This window comes from Bos javanicus, unplaced genomic scaffold, assembly GCF_032452875.1.
Source record: "Bos javanicus breed banteng unplaced genomic scaffold, ARS-OSU_banteng_1.0 tig00000037_1, whole genome shotgun sequence".
In the NCBI taxonomy this organism is placed as follows: domain Eukaryota; kingdom Metazoa; phylum Chordata; class Mammalia; order Artiodactyla; family Bovidae; genus Bos; species Bos javanicus.
This window is the reverse complement of record NW_026895004.1, coordinates 21,431-37,776: the sequence shown is the minus strand read 5'-3', so window position 1 is coordinate 37,776 and position 16,346 is coordinate 21,431. Positions and strand designations below refer to the sequence as shown.

The 16,346-nt window shown below is 40.6% G+C and overlaps 1 protein-coding gene across 1 annotated transcript; it reads right to left on the bottom strand.

Moving 5' to 3' along the window:
- Nucleotides 1–14,863: 14,863 nt before the first annotated feature.
- LOC133244086 (serine protease inhibitor Kazal-type 14-like) lies at nucleotides 14,864–15,986 on the bottom strand (the record flags this gene model as incomplete). The annotated part of the gene is made up of 2 exons (XM_061410764.1): nucleotides 14,864–14,904; nucleotides 15,850–15,986. Coding segments are annotated over 2 exons (178 nt in total), but the record flags the coding sequence as incomplete, so codon positions are not given.
- Nucleotides 15,987–16,346: the final 360 nt, after the last annotated feature.

Here is a 16,346-nt window from a genome sequence, read left to right as displayed (position 1 = left end):
TTGGAAAGCTTGGGGCCGTAATTTCTTCAAACACATTTTCAACCCCCTCTTCTCCTCCTAGAATCCCTATTCTGCATAGATTGGCACACTTTAAATTATCCCATAGGTCTCTTACATTGCTTTCATTTCTTTTTTTTTTTATTTGACTTTATGTCTTCTGTTCTGATTGATAATTTCCATTATTCTGTCTTGTGTGTGTGTGTGTGTGCGTGTGTGTGTGTGCACGTGCGTGCTTCAGTCATGTCCGAATCTTTGGAACTCTGCCGGGAGCCGGCATATTGCATATTGAGTGCATATTGCATATTGAGTGCAGCACTTTTCAGGATCTGGAATAGCTCAACTGGAATTCTATCACTGCCGGTAGCCAGCGTGAGGAACTCCGCCCATGACAAAGGTCATGAGGAAGGAGGCTCGGCATACGCAAAGGCGGGATCGAGCCTCAGGAGTCCCCCTGGAAATTCTCGAGCATATACCCCCAAAACCAGAGTCTGCCTACTTTCTGCTTTACGGGGGGCTGTCCCCCACTACCTCTCTGAAAAAAAGTTAGCTTACAGCTCCAGTTAATAATTCCTGGGTGTGACAGTGTTTAACCTACAAACTCCTTTGGAAATCCTCTAGCCTGCCTGAATAGGTTTTTCCGGCAACATGTGATTGTTCAGAGCCTCCCAACTGTGAGAAGCAGGAGATGTTCTAACTGTCTAAACACAGATTCTTTTGAGTAGTTAAAAGATTGATTAGAAATTGTATTGGTGAAGGGATTTTCACTTGTTGGGCCAATGTTTGCTGCTAAGTCTCCATATCCCTTACCTGCTGTGTCCCTGGCAGTGTATTGATTAATATAATTGGTGTAAATAGTAGCTTTAATGTTTGTAACCTGGGACCCTTGAGTTAATTCTTTTTCTTGTTATAGCCCACCACACCTTTGCTCTGTAGGAATGCAACTTTATCTAATGCTTTTGGAGGGTGGCTCCTGACCAATCACCTTTAGAGAAAAATAAGTTTTCTGAAGAAAAGGTCTTAAAATGTTAACAGGCCTCCGGGCCAGAAGATGATGCAAATCACCTAGCTTTTGCATATGATGAGTTTGCAGGAAGAAAGCCTGGTTTGCTGCAAGACTCTACCCCTTCCCCCATTATCCTCTGTGCATAACTTAAGGTATAAAAACTACTTTGAAAAATAAAGTGCGGGCCTTGTTCACCGAAACTTGGTCTCACCATGTCGTTCTTTCTCTTACCTTCTGGCTGAATTATTCAGCCTCTTTTCTCCACTGAATTTCCTCACTGAGCTATCCTTATTTCAGCCTCTTTTCTCCACTGAACTTTACTGAGCTATCCTCATTCTATTACTCTTTATATCCTTAATTAACATTTAATTAAGCAATTGTTTCCTGATCTTCGCCTACGCCGTCTCTCCTTCGAATACCCTGGTTCAGCCGGGGCTGGTCCCCGGCAGGTGGCGCCCGAAACAGGGATTTTCGAAGGTAAGCTCCCCAAAGCAATCAGAGCCATCAGCCCTATTGCTCCCCGTTCTCGGAACAACTGGGTGACCAGCCCTCTTGTTCCCCCACGGAGCAGTTTGGGTGACCAGCCCTACTGCTCCTCCCTTGGAACAGTTCGGGCCATCAGCCTACTGTTCCTCCCCCGGAACAATCTGGGTCACCAGCCCTATTGTTCTTCCAATGTTCGGGACGGCTAGGACCCCACTCAAGGGTGCCGCGGACCCCCCTGTAGGATAGACAGGGCGAGAGGAGTGGGAAGTGTTGAAAGTGTTAAAGAGTTAGACTTAGAGAAAGAAAACGGTTTCTAGAGTTAAAAGGCCAAAGAAAAGCCTGATCTTTTAAAAGCTAAAAGCTTTATCTTCTAGTACACTTAATTTTCTGACATGGGTAACACGAAACTAAGAATGGCAACTCTTTATACAAGTAATCTTGAAACTGTTAAAGAGGCTACTGTTAATTTAGATACTTGGGTGAAGGTAAAAAACAACTAAAAACGTATCCTATAAATATGATTAAAAATGTTCTGGACCCTCGTCATGAGGCTGTGGGATAGCCTATGGGAGAGGCTATAGCGGTGGATGGTAGTGGGTCTCCACCTTCTGCGCAGATCATATTTTCTGCCATTGACGAAGAAAAGGAGGGAGACTGTGCTCTACCTCCGGAGGAAGGAGAGGGCTTACAGGACGCTGCGGCCGGGCGCCCTGACGAGCCCCCTCCCCCTCTACACAAACCTTTAAAAATTTATCCAACAATTTCTGATTTAAGGTGACTACTCCACCTCCGCTTGCACCTCCCAGGGCCTAAGAATTCCCCAGTTTACATCCAAAGTCTCCCAGAGCATTGCCTAAAGCTGAAAAAGATAAAAAAGACTTCTTTTAAACAAAGGAGCTTTTAAAAAATACACAATATACAGAGCCTGCTCCTTGAAGAAAACCCCCTCAGGGGGGCCTCACCCAAGCAAAAATAAATAAATAAATAAAAAGAGGGAAAAAAAAAAAAAGTAAAAAAAAAAAGAAAAAATAGAGAAAGATCTAAAGATAGAGAAAAAGCTAAAGAGTGAAAAGGAGAGAGGAACAGAGAAGGAAGGAATCAGGGAATGCAGCAAGATTGAGAAAGGAAGAAAGGAAGTTAGAAAAAGAGATACAGAGAGAAAGAGAGGGAGGAGGGAAGAAAAAGAGAGAAAGAGGGTAAAGGGAAAGAAACGAAGGAAAGAGAAGGGTAGCGAAAAATGAAGGGGGAGAAAAAAGTGAGAAAAGCAGGAAGAGAGGAAGAGAGAGACTGTAAGAGACGCTGTGACCAGGTGCCCTGGCGAGCTCCCCCTCCCCCGCACCCCCCCTGCGCAAACCTTAAAAAAAAAAAAAAAACTTAACGACCACTTTCTGATTTAAGGCCATTGCTGCCGCCTCCGTTTGCGCCTTCCAGGGCCCAAGAGTTCCCCACTTTGCCCCCAAAGTTTCTCAAAGTGTTGCCTAAGCTTGAGGAAGATAAAAAGTTTTTTTAACAGTGGAGATTTTAAAACAGACTGCGTGCACAATATGCAGTGCTCCTTGGAGAAAACCCCTCAGGGGGGTCTCACCCAGGCTAAGAAAAAAGCGGACCGGTAAGGGGATTTAGCAACAATATTAACCCCTGATACGCCGGTTGCTCCAATTCCAATGGGAGTGGCTGGCCCCCTGCCTGAGGGCATTGTAGGACTTGTGCTAGGGTGTAGCTCGCTTTCTTTTCAAGAAATTTCAGTGGTGTATGGTGTGGTAGATTCTGATTATATTGGAGAAATTATAGTTTTGATCTCGCCGCTTACCAAAACTGTGCAAATTTATAAAGGTCAAAGAATAACACAGTGTTTGCTTTTACCTTATCAGGCAGGAAAAAACTTGACTTCTCAAGCTAAGAGCCACAGAGCGTTTAGATCTAGTGATCTAGCTTTTGGGTGCAGGAAATTACAGCTCCAAGGCCTTTAAAAGATCTTTTAATTCAAGAAAGTAAAATGTCAGGGCTATTAGACACAGGAACAGACGTCTCTTAACATTGCTGGGAAAGACTGACCCAGCTCCTGGCCAACACATACTACTGAAAATGAGTTGAGATTAGAGAAACTGGTATGCGGGGTGGGAATGCTGTAGAGAAAAAGGTGAGGGAGAGTTTAAAACCTTGAAGAGTAGTGAGTTCCCCGTTGCTGGAAGTTTTCAAGCAAATATTAGATGGTTGCTTGTCATCTAAAAAGCTATAGATCAGATTTAGGTTACAAAACGATAACTGAAGAAGCTTATAAACATGTTGTGCAACACCTCTTTACTTGCTTCTCATATTTAAGTCTGCCAAAAGTTTTAAAAACTGATAATGCCCCTTTGAAGCTGCGGAGAGATTGTTTACTAACTTTAAATGATTTCCAAAAATTATTAGGGGACATTAATTGGATATGCCCACATTTAAAACTGACTACTGCAGATTTAAAGCCTTTGTTTAATTGCTTAAAAAGCGACCCTAATTCCAGTTCTAAGTTGACTAGTGAGACAGAGTTGGCTCTTGTTAAAGTAGATGAGACTTTAAATGATCAGTTAATTAGGATTAATGTTACCAAAAGATGAGATTAAATTATTCTTCCAACAAAACATACACCTACAGGGTGATTGTGACAAAAAGGCCCATTGGTTCCATCTACCAGTGACCCCAAGAAAAATAGTTTTATCTTATCCTAGCTCAGTGGCACAATTAATTATAAAAGGAGGAAAAAAGAAGTGTGAAACTTTTTAGAAAAAAAAAAAAAGAGTAGCAAATATAGTAATTCCATTCAATAAGGATCAACTGCAAGTCTTCTACAAAATAGTGATGATTGGCAAGTTGCCCTGATAGATTTCAGGGGTCAAATTTTGTTTCATTTGCCCTCAAGCCCCCACAGTAGTTAAAAGTTCAAAAATGTTAGATTGGCAGTTTGAGGATACCTGTGGAACTTTCTAACCCTATGTAGTTCCTACGCTCCCCTTTACCCTATGGGGGAGGGACGTGCTGTCTCAAATAAGAGATACTCAGAGAAGGGTTTTCTCAATTTCTTAGTTATCAACAGGCGGTACAATTAACAATACTTTATATATTGTTATAAATACGTAATATAAATATATTTGCCTAACTACAGTTTGCCTAATTAGGTATGGGTATAAATAAAACATAATAAAGGTATGCCTAATTATAGATCTATACTTACTTAATTTGTATATAAATCAATATATGTATTATATATATACTGTATAATTAAATGTATATTGCAGTAATATAATGTGTGTGGCTGATATTAATTGGTATGGATTGATGTGCTGTGATGATATATGTTCTGTATGCTGTATAATTATATATGTGTGACATGTATTATTGCAGTACATTGGTTTGTGTTGGTTGGTGCTGGCTGTGTGCGTGTTGTATTGCTGTAATATATATGAATTAATATATTAATTATAAGATTAATTCAAGTATATTGATTTATATATATTGTATGTCAATAAGTTTATACTTGTTGCCATATATAAATACATTTTACATTTAGGTATATCTGTATACCAAAATGAGATAAGGAGGTTATACATTTATTATTTAAATTTATAGAGACCTAAACTAAACATTAGACCTAAATTAACATATCTCTAAATTTATGTTGTTAAAATGTAAATTTTAAAAAAATTTTAAAAATTAAATTGACAACTGCTTGACAATTCCTTTGCCATAAAACCCCCATAGGTGTAACTGGGGTGGCCAGACAAAAAATTGTGGTTTTATAGCAAAACGGCCCCCTAGAGTGGGTCCATCTTCCTGCTCAAACTAAAAAGGTAGTGGCTTCTTATCCAGGATTGACAGCTACTTTGATATTAAATGAAAAAAGCGGAACATTGAATTATTTGGTAAAGAGCCATCAGAAATTGTAATTCCATATAATAAGGAACAACTTGATGCTCTTCTAATGTTTGAAAATTGGCAGATTGCTATAGGAAACTATTTTGGTCAAAATTTTTGCATCATTTACCTTCACATGTTTTGCTAAATTTTATATCCAGACATCCAGTTATTTTTTCTGTCAGATGTAGACAATCTCCTATTCCAAATGCTCAGATAGTTTTTACTGATGGGTCAGCAAACGGTAAAGCCTCCATAGTTGCTGAAAATCACCAAAAGGTTTTAAAAACACAGAAAACTTCAGCTCAAAGCGCTGAAATAACAACAGTCATAAAGGTTTTTGCTATGTTTGCAGATGAGGAATTTAACCTTTATTCTGATTCTCAGTATATTGTCAGGTTGTTTCCACATATTAAAACTGCGGTTTTGTCTGAAAATAAAACTACCATATTTAATTTGTTAACTAAATTTGGAAAAGAAATAAAGTATTTTTCATTGGACACATTTGGGCTCATTCCAGATTGCCCGGCCCTTAAAATGCCTTTAATGATTTGGCTAACTTGTTAACCAGAAATACAGTGGCTACTGTGATTGAGGAGGCCAGAGCCTCTCACTTACTTCATCATCAATACGCTACTGCTTTAAGATATCAATTCCAAATTCCCAGAGAGACTGCTCGAGAAATTGTGCGTTCTTGCTTATATTGCCCCACTGTTTATAATAGTCTACCTATGGGAGTTAATCCTCGCAGTCTCAAACCTAACGTACTCTGGCAAATGGATGTAACTCATGTCTCTTCATTTGGAAAACTGTCCTTTGTTCTTTAACTATAGATACTTTTTCTCACGTTATTATTGCAACTGCTCATACCGGAGAGGCAGTTAAAGATGTAATACAACATCTCTTTACTTGTTTTTCATATTTGAGCCTGCTAAAAGCTCTGAAAACTGACAATGCTCCTGCATCTAAGTCTTTTCAGGAATTTTGTATAAAGTTTCAAATTAAACATAATACAGGCATCCCTTATAATCCCCAGGGACAAGCCATTGTGGAAAGAGCACATCAAACATTAAAAATCCAAATTCAAAAACTAAAAGAAGGGGAGTTTAAGTATAGCTGTCCCCATCAAATCTTGCAACATGCTCTTTTTGTAATAAATATTTGCTCTTTTCGTAATAAATATTCTAAATACTGATCTGGCTGGAACTACTGCAATGCTTCGTCATTGGTGCCTGGAGCAATTAAATGCAAAACCGTTAGTCAAATGGAAGGACCTTCTCTCAGGACAATGGAAGGATCCTGACCCCTTATTAACTAGCGGTGGAGAATGTGCTTGTATTTTTCCACAGGATGCAGATTCTCCAATTTAGATCCAAGACAGGTTGATTCGCCATGTTGCAGACCCCCAGACATCCAGTTCCCCCATTGCTTCGATCACAAAAGAGAAGCCCGCCAGAAGGGGAGGCAAGATAAACATTGAGATCCTGGCACGACGATGGGGCTGCTGCAGCGCGAACTCCAACCAGAAAATAATTCTACTTACTCTGTTTTGGCTTGTCTACCCTCTCCTTATGTTTTTCTCTTTACCAATGATTCTGGAAAACTTAATGTACATGTGACTTTCACTGGTGGACCCAATGTAGTGACTTGTGAACAATGCATGCTCTCATCTTGTTTAAACCCTCAATATAATGTTTGCTCCTTTATAGTGTTACAATGTCCACCTTATCTTATGATGTAACCACTTATTGATATGTTAACTATAGTCTTGCTATGTTACAACAACTACAAGATTTAATGTGATCACGACGATTTGTGGGCTTTACTTATTTTAGGAATATCAGCTTTAATAGCAGCAATTACTTCTGTTACTGTGGCAGCAATATCATTGACTCAACAAGTGCATACTGCCCAATATGTTGATACCATGTCTAAAAATGTTTCTTTAACCCTAGCAACACAGAAAGTTATAGATAGAAAATTGGAGATGAGAGTAGAGGCCTTAGAAGAGGCAATAATGCATATTGGGACTGAGTTACAGGCTTTAAAAGTGAAAATGGCTCTGTCTTGCCACGCTGATTACCGGTGGATATGCGTGACATCTTTAAAGGTAAACGAGACAGATTATGAATGGGAAAAAATCAAAAATCGTATCTCAGGTGTTTGGAACAGCTCTGACATTGGCCTGGACTTAGGGAAATTTCATAATCAAATACAGACCCTGGAACACTCTCGACTGGATTTTACCACCGCTGGAGCAGCTAATGACTTATTTCACACCTTCTCTAACTTTATTTCTGGAAAAAAACATTCTGTCTAATATCTTTAGTTCTAATTTTGCTTCTCATAATCATTCTTCCTTGTATTGTCAGGATTCTTCGGCAGAACATTCAAAAGCTCGCGACTGAGCTGCATCTGGCTGTTTTAAGAAATAAAAAAGGGGGAGATGCCGGGAGCCGGCATATTGCATATTGAGTGCATATTGCATATTGAGTGCAGCACTTTTCAGGATCTGGAATAGCTCAACTGGAATTCTATCACTGCCGGTAGCCAGCGTGAGGAACTCCGCCCATGACAAAGGTCATGAGGAAGGAGGCTCGGCATACGCAAAGGCGGGATCGAGCCTCAGGAGTCCCCCTGGAAATTCTCGAGCATATACCCCCAAAACCAGAGTCTGCCTACTTTCTGCTTTACGGGGGGCTGTCCCCCACTACCTCTCTGAAAAAAAGTTAGCTTACAGCTCCAGTTAATAATTCCTGGGTGTGACAGTGTTTAACCTACAAACTCCTTTGGAAATCCTCTAGCCTGCCTGAATAGGTTTTTCCGGCAACATGTGATTGTTCAGAGCCTCCCAACTGTGAGAAGCAGGAGATGTTCTAACTGTCTAAACACAGATTCTTTTGAGTAGTTAAAAGATTGATTAGAAATTGTATTGGTGAAGGGATTTTCACTTGTTGGGCCAATGTTTGCTGCTAAGTCTCCATATCCCTTACCTGCTGTGTCCCTGGCAGTGTATTGATTAATATAATTGGTGTAAATAGTAGCTTTAATGTTTGTAACCTGGGACCCTTGAGTTAATTCTTTTTCTTGTTATAGCCCACCACACCTTTGCTCTGTAGGAATGCAACTTTATCTAATGCTTTTGGAGGGTGGCTCCTGACCAATCACCTTTAGAGAAAAATAAGTTTTCTGAAGAAAAGGTCTTAAAATGTTAACAGGCCTCCGGGCCAGAAGATGATGCAAATCACCTAGCTTTTGCATATGATGAGTTTGCAGGAAGAAAGCCTGGTTTGCTGCAAGACTCTACCCCTTCCCCCATTATCCTCTGTGCATAACTTAAGGTATAAAAACTACTTTGAAAAATAAAGTGCGGGCCTTGTTCACCGAAACTTGGTCTCACCATGTCGTTCTTTCTCTTACCTTCTGGCTGAATTATTCAGCCTCTTTTCTCCACTGAATTTCCTCACTGAGCTATCCTTATTTCAGCCTCTTTTCTCCACTGAACTTTACTGAGCTATCCTCATTCTATTACTCTTTATATCCTTAATTAACATTTAATTAAGCAATTGTTTCCTGATCTTCGCCTACGCCGTCTCTCCTTCGAATACCCTGGTTCAGCCGGGGCTGGTCCCCGGCAGAACTCCATGGACTGTTGCCTGCCTAGGCTTCTCTGTTCATGGGACTCTCCAGGAAAGAATACTGGAGTGGTTGCCACGTTCTCCTTCAGAGGATCTTCCTGACCCAGGGATCAAACCTGCGCCTCCTGCATTGCAGGTGTATTCTTTACCCACTGAGCCACCTGGGAAGCCCATTCTATCTTGCAAATCACTTATTTATTCTTCTGCATTATTCAGTCTGCTGTTCTTTGCATTTAGCTCAGCTACTATCTCTGAGAATGAACACTGTAATTTTTCTTGGTTCCTTTTTATAGTAATCTGCATTTCTATCATTAATCCTTAATTCCTTCAGTATTTTCATTATCTCCTCTTTGACCTCAGTGTCTGTTAGGGAAGTTCTTTTAGGGAACTATATTCTTTTAGGGAAGTTCTCTTGATATTTTAATTGGGAGTGGTTCCTCTTCTTCATTTTACTTACATATCTCTTGCTGTATGAGTTTGAGAGAAACTATTATCTCCTGTGGTCTTGGAGGGCTATTCTTATTTAGGAGCATTCCTGTGTAGATTTAATATTTTTTAATGCAAGGACTCCTTTTAGTGTGGGTGCCTACCACCTCTTTCCTCTGTGTCTGCTGGCTGTTATCCCCTTGATAGGCGATGTGACTGGTATGGTGCTGACAAGACCCTGCACAGGATATCTAGCAGGGCCTCCTCTTTGTTCTGTGGTTGTCACTGCCCTGTCAGGGGCTGGGTCTATTCCCTAGCTGTTGGAGTAGAGGCTCCCAGATCTGTTTCTGAGCTGCATTTCTTAGCTGTGGTGTGAGGTAGGTGGGATTGGAGTACTCCCACTGGGAAATGAGCCACTGAGTATTCCTCTGCCAGATCTGTTCACTGATGAGCGTGCTCTGTGGTGAAACCTGTCATGCATTGTTCAGGCTCACAAAGTACTGTTGGCACTGCCGTTGGCCCTTGCCTCAACCATGGGAGTGCCAGCATTTGGCCCTGGTGTCCCTAAGGCATTGTTTCACAAGGCCACCAGTGCAGATCCACTGAAGGCCGGTCCCAGGACTGTGGTAGTCATGCATGTGAACCCACTGTGGCCCACAGCTGCTAAAGCCAGCTCCATACCAGCTACTGGAGCACCTGTTGTCCACTTGGATGTCTTGCAGGTGCTGCATTTACAGAGCCAGTGGTGGAGCTGTAAATCTGAGGCTTACATAGTCACAGAGAGACATTTTGGCCTTGCTTCCTAGGTTGTGCAACCCCTTGGACTCAGCCATGGTTTTAGCCCTGCCTTTGTGCTTGGGCAACCAACCGGCATTTGCTCCCAGAACGCACCAAGGTGACATCTGGGATGTGGGAGCCTGCTGAAGTGGGAGCGCTTAAGGCAGTGGCTGGGGCTTGCTGTCCCATGGAGGCAGGGCTGACATGTGGAGAAAGAAGCTGCTAAGGCAGCCCCACCTTGCTTTTTGCACGCCACTTTACAGTGGTGCTTTGCTTCTATGGCAGTCAGGTGCTGTTTCCACCCAGACTCCTGGTTGCAGACATACCACACTCCAGCCCCTTCAGGCTGTCTTCACACAGCCAACAGCAGTCCTCCCTGGGTCTGTCCTCTCAACCCCAATTTCAGCAGCCAGACCCCACCTGTACCAGCAGATGCATGTCTCAGGCTCGGGTGTGCAGGGCAGTGGCATGACTGTGTATGTCTCTCTGTGTTCTACCTGTCATAAACTAGTTGTAGTGTTCTCTGAGCTTCTGAAGCTCTCTTTCTGTCCTGGCTGATCTCCCTGCGGGTGAGGGGTCTTCCTGAGATGCAGGGAGCTTTCTTCTTTTTAAGCTCCCTCCCAGACGTTCAGGTCTTGTCCTGCTTCCTGTCTCTCTCTCTCTCTTTTTTTTTTCATTCATCCTTCCTGGTTACATGGAGCTCTTCCTTGTCCTTTCAAGTGTTTGAGATCTGCTAGTGTTCAGTAGGTGTTCTGTAAGAATTGTTCCATTTGTAGATGTATTTTTTGATGTATTTGTGAGAGGAGGTGAGTTCCATGTCCTTCTAGTCCAGCATCCTGACTGGAGCTCTGTATTATCATCATTTGAAGTGGTGAGAAGTATGTAGCTGATTGAGCATTAGTAACTTGCCACTAAATCACATTATTGGTATGCGATGCATTGGCCATGAAGTGAAGAAGTGAAGTCACTCAGTCGTGTCTGACTTTTTGCGACCCTGTAGACTGTAGCCTACCAGGCTCCTCTGTCCATGGGATTTTCCAAGCAAGAGTACTAGAGTGGGTTGCCATTTCCTTCTCCAGGGGATCTTCCCTATCCAGGGTTTGAACCCAGGTCTCCCGCATTGTAGACAGACGCTTTACTGTCTGAGCCACTAAGGAAGTCCAGGTCTCATCAAAGTTGTTGATTTAAACAGCAGTGTTTTACTGCCACCTTATGGGCAAATAAGGTGCCACCAGAGCTTCCCCGGTGGCTCAGAGGTTAAAGCGTCTGCCTGCAATATGGGAGACCTGGGTTTGATCCCTGCGTCCAGAAGATTCCCCTGGAGAAGGAAATGGCAACCCACTCCAGTATTCTTGCCTGGAGAATCCCATGGACGGAGGAGCCTGGTGAGTTGCAGTCCATGGGGTCGCAAAGAGTCGGACACGTCTGAGCGACTTCACTTTATGGGCAAATAGAGTTTGTTAACAAAGTCCTCCAAGTTGGGTATACAGTGCCTTTAGCAGATGAAAAAAGTGTCTTATAAGTCATACTAAGATGTTTGTATTATAACTCACAAAAATAGTGCTTTTTAAAACAGGTCATGTTTAAATCATTATAAAATAGAGGCAGGACTATGGATAGGAGAACAGGATGGAGGCTGAGGTAATAGTTATAAGAATATAAAAGTAACTCATGAAACATTTTGAATACTTGGACTAAATATATGCATTTAGTTTATGGGTTTAATTTATACTTAAGATGAAATAAGGACTAAACAAATTATATATTGAAACTGAGTTCAAGTGAGAAAGGACTTGAGTAGTAACATTAACTTTCAGTGACTCGAAGCATATGGAATATCACTTTTAGAAAGAAAAAAATAGCACTTATATTAGATAGATTGATTTTAAAAATTCTGAGCCAGTGAAATTAAGATGTTAGTATATGATACCAAGAAAATGGATACAGTCTCATGGTATGAATATGTGAGCAATAATTATATTGGCAATGGAGATCATCAAACAGAGGAAGTGGGGATAGGTGAGAAGATAGCAAGGATGACCAACAATTAGAGGATAAAAAATAAGGGAACCATATAGAAGAAGGTCAAAATTCAAAACACTTTCCAGAGAGGGCAAGCAAAATAACACAGACAGTGGTTGTCAATGCAAGGAAGACCCTTTCATGTTGACAATAGTAGAGTATTTATGGAAATCATCATCTTTTAGGGCTTACCCTGAAAGGAGGGAAGTCTTATATTTAGATAAATACGCTGAGCTTCTTTAATTTTTTTTTGAAAATGTCTACTATCAAATGACAGAAAAAAATACTATTACGGAAGTTTTTTTTGCTGTTGTATGTAGCAAATTTAAGTAAATGTATTATTTACTGGGGTGTGGGGGGAATTGTATTATTGCAGAGGACAAACTTATGCTTCAGGGTCCTTAGAAAAAGTAAAATAATGACATTGTATTCTAGGCTTTAGAAGGTTTCCGATTAAAACATGAAGATAAAAATAAACCTGACTTCTACTTTCAGATAATATAGACTAAGAGAAACCAGTTATACTGTCTACCTGAAAAGACAAAAAATTAGACAAAATATATGAAACAACGACACTGTCTAGTCAGGCAAAGAAGAGTGCTGAAACTTGGGAGATAGGAAACAAATACGGCAAGCCCTGTGGTTGGCCTTGGTTTCTGCACTGTGAGAGATCTTAGGGAGAGGAAAGAGGGACTCTGATAGGGCAGGTGGGTTACCTGAATTGGGAAGATAGAGCAGAGAGGAGAGAGACCAGATTGGCTGTAGCTTGTGGGACCACAGCCCTGGAGAGTCGGACAGAAAGCACATCAGATTACTGATGTGTGCTTGTGTGTGAGGAAACTACCCAGGGCTAAGAAATAACTGCCAGAGAGGATTAGTGATATCAGAGCCTGGTCTCATTCAGGGCTGGTAATGGTGCTTGTTCCTATTGGCCAGACCAGAAAGCCTTATAATCCACCGTGCCTCGAGTAGAGTCCTCCACAGTGTCTTGCCTCAGTAATGAGAAGTAATTAGCCCACTTAATGAATACTGCACTGACCCATCTAACTCTAAAAAGCAAAATTTCAGAGGATCTTAGTATTTCCAAGCAACTGAGCTATATCTCATACAAAGCTCAATAATAATTCTAAAAATACCAAAGTGTTCAGAACCAAGCAATGTAAAATTCATAATATCTAGTATCCTAAAATATTACCTATAACAAGAAGAGAAGTAGCCAACTCAAAATGGACACAGATAATAGAATTAGAAGATAAAGTCATAAAAACAGTTATTGTAACTGCATACCAGATATTTTAAAAGTTATAAACATGGAAGATATAAATCAAACTTGTAGAGATAAAAATTAAAATGAGATAAAAAAATTAAAATGAGATGAAAAAAATTAAAATGAGATGAAAAAGCTACTGAATGGCATTAATTGCAGATCAATGACTACAGAAGAAAAGATTTATGAACATGAAATCAAAGCAATAATGTTGGGAAATAATCCTACCTGGAGTTCTTGGTGTTCCTGTATAGCCCAGGAGTCAGAGCAGTGGACACTGATACTCTGTAAAGGTAGAGACTCTCTTATTTTTCCCAGAGCTGTTTGCTTTTCCTATTTTAAAGATGACAGGCCTAAGGTGATTGCTTCCTTTTTACTGGATCCACGTGTCCCCATCTAATCAGCATGGTAGTTAAGGTCAGAGAGCCAACAGAACATATAAATAATCTGATAATAATCTTATAGGATGTTCAGAATCAAAAGCGATACTGTTTCCCAGGCCAATAGGGAGCGAGCTGCTGAGGGAAAGAGAGTGTATATTAGTCTTTTTTTCTGTATTAAGTGTGTATGTGTGTCTGTGTGAAAGAGAGAGAGGCAGATAGAGAGAGAAAAAGGATTGAACCCAAAGAACAATGTCCCCATATGTTTCAGAGGTTAAAATGTGTCAAGAGAACTTAAGAAAAAGACCAATGATCTTTTTCTTAAGATCAAAGACCAATGAACTTAAGAAAAGACCAATGGATACTATTAATGTAGACCTCCTTCTATGAAGAAAAGAGAGGGGTGGTGAAATTGTAGGGCCCTGTCTACCTAAGCCAGACGTGCATGAATGACTCTGCTTCAAGGCTGAGTCTGAAAGTGAGATTGTTTAATATGGAAAGGAGGTAACAGGAATGGCCATGACGAGCACAACACCCCATATTTCCTATTAATTTTTTTTAATGCCAAAGGAATATGGAAGAAATTTCTGTTGTGTTCTTGGGAAACAACCAGGAGCCTTCACATAGATTACTCCATGGTTTACAGTATCAGAGATCTGATTAAGCTCTGTTTGTTATTGACCTTTGGCTCAAATGTTCATTGTGTTCTACTTCTGAGACTTGAGACACAGATCTGGCCCCCAAGTTAAATGAGACTTTCAGTAATGTTTGTTTATTAGGGCGAATATGAAAGGCAATGAATCAATGAGGGGAGAAGTCTAAAGAAGGACTCTAACTACCTGATATAAGCTCAGTGGGGCAGTTTTCTGTCACTAAGAACACATGCAAGGAGGGGTGAGGTGGAGGAGAAGGATTTTCTCAATGGAAAGAAAATGAAAGTTCTTCTTTTCACTTCCAAGTCCACTCAGCTCACATTGTCCATCATGTAGAAATCTAATTTTCCCCTGAGATTTCCTAAAGAAAGAATCAGAATAAGTATTTTATTAATATAATTTTCAGAACTACAAAAATACTTGTAAAATTATATGTCACCCTTATTTTATATTTGAGGAAACTGAAAGCATAAAGGATATTGACTATAGACAAAATCCAGGTTATTGGATTCCCTACTCTGTTATCTTCCCATCATGCTAGATGCCACTGAAGATATTATGCCCTATACTATAATCTCTCTGAAAATAAGTTATTTAATCAGGCCTGAGCTTGTAATATATGAGGCATATCATTCAACTTATTCTATCAATACTCTTACACTTTGGCTGAATTCCTCATGGCCTAGAGTTTACATATTCCTGCCGTTGCCCTTTGTGAAAATTGCAAAATTATTATTGAATAGAGGCCTCCAGTCTCATGCCATGGGAAGAGTTTTTCTCCATGAAAACTGGACTGTCTTATACAGAGATCAATTCTGAAGCCCCACGTTTTATGAGAACTCAGAGTCTAATCACTGATAATCATGTCCCATAAATCCAAAGACTAAACACTGACTCTTTACCAAAGGACCCAAACTTTATGGTCACCTTATCCTAGCTCAGAATTTCAGACACATGAGGTTGAAGATATCTGAAAGAAGGAAACTACAACTTATCTTAAAACCAAAGAATTTCAAGGACTCAAAGGGATATTTGAAGCTTCAAGTGAGAATAAATCTATCAGTTGGTTTATGGGAATGTGAGGGCTGAGAGAAGAGCCCAGCAAACACTCCTGAGTACAGTGAGTCTGCTTTCTACTCAAGTGTGCTTTGTGTTACCACGTGTTCTCCTGAATAGGGGCTGATTATTATCTGAGCATACTGGAGCAAATTCCTGGCTTCATAGCTGTTGTACTTTGTAGAAGAGGTTGATAGTAATTGCCTTGGACTAAGCTTTTTTGTTGTTCTTTTCTCCCAGTAGTACTCACATACTCTCAACACACAAGATGCATGGGTTGTCATAGGTTATCAAATTGTTGCCACAGATAGGTTGATATAAACCAGGGCAGGGATTCACTGTTCCCTGGAACCAACTGAAGTCTACTTTCTTATATGGACATTTCACCTGAAATTGAGTTGAAAAGAATGATACAATTAGAATCACACTCATAGAGACCTCTGGACTTTACTAGGAAAATTCAAACGTGGGATCATAACCCAGTCTGACAGCAGCTCTCCAGCTCCACTTTCGCAAAGCATGTGGACAAACCAGGTATGTCCTTTCAGCTAACAACGCAATGCCCTCCTTGTCAGGATCTCCTGAAAGGAACAGAGAAAGGACGCCTGCTGTGTTCTACTGGGAAACGAAAGTGTGTGTAAACAGGACAGATTTGGGAAATTTAGCTTCTCAGTTCAGTTCAGTTGCTCAGTCATGTCCGACTCTTTGCAACCCAATGGACTGCAGCATGCCAGGCTTCCCTGTCCA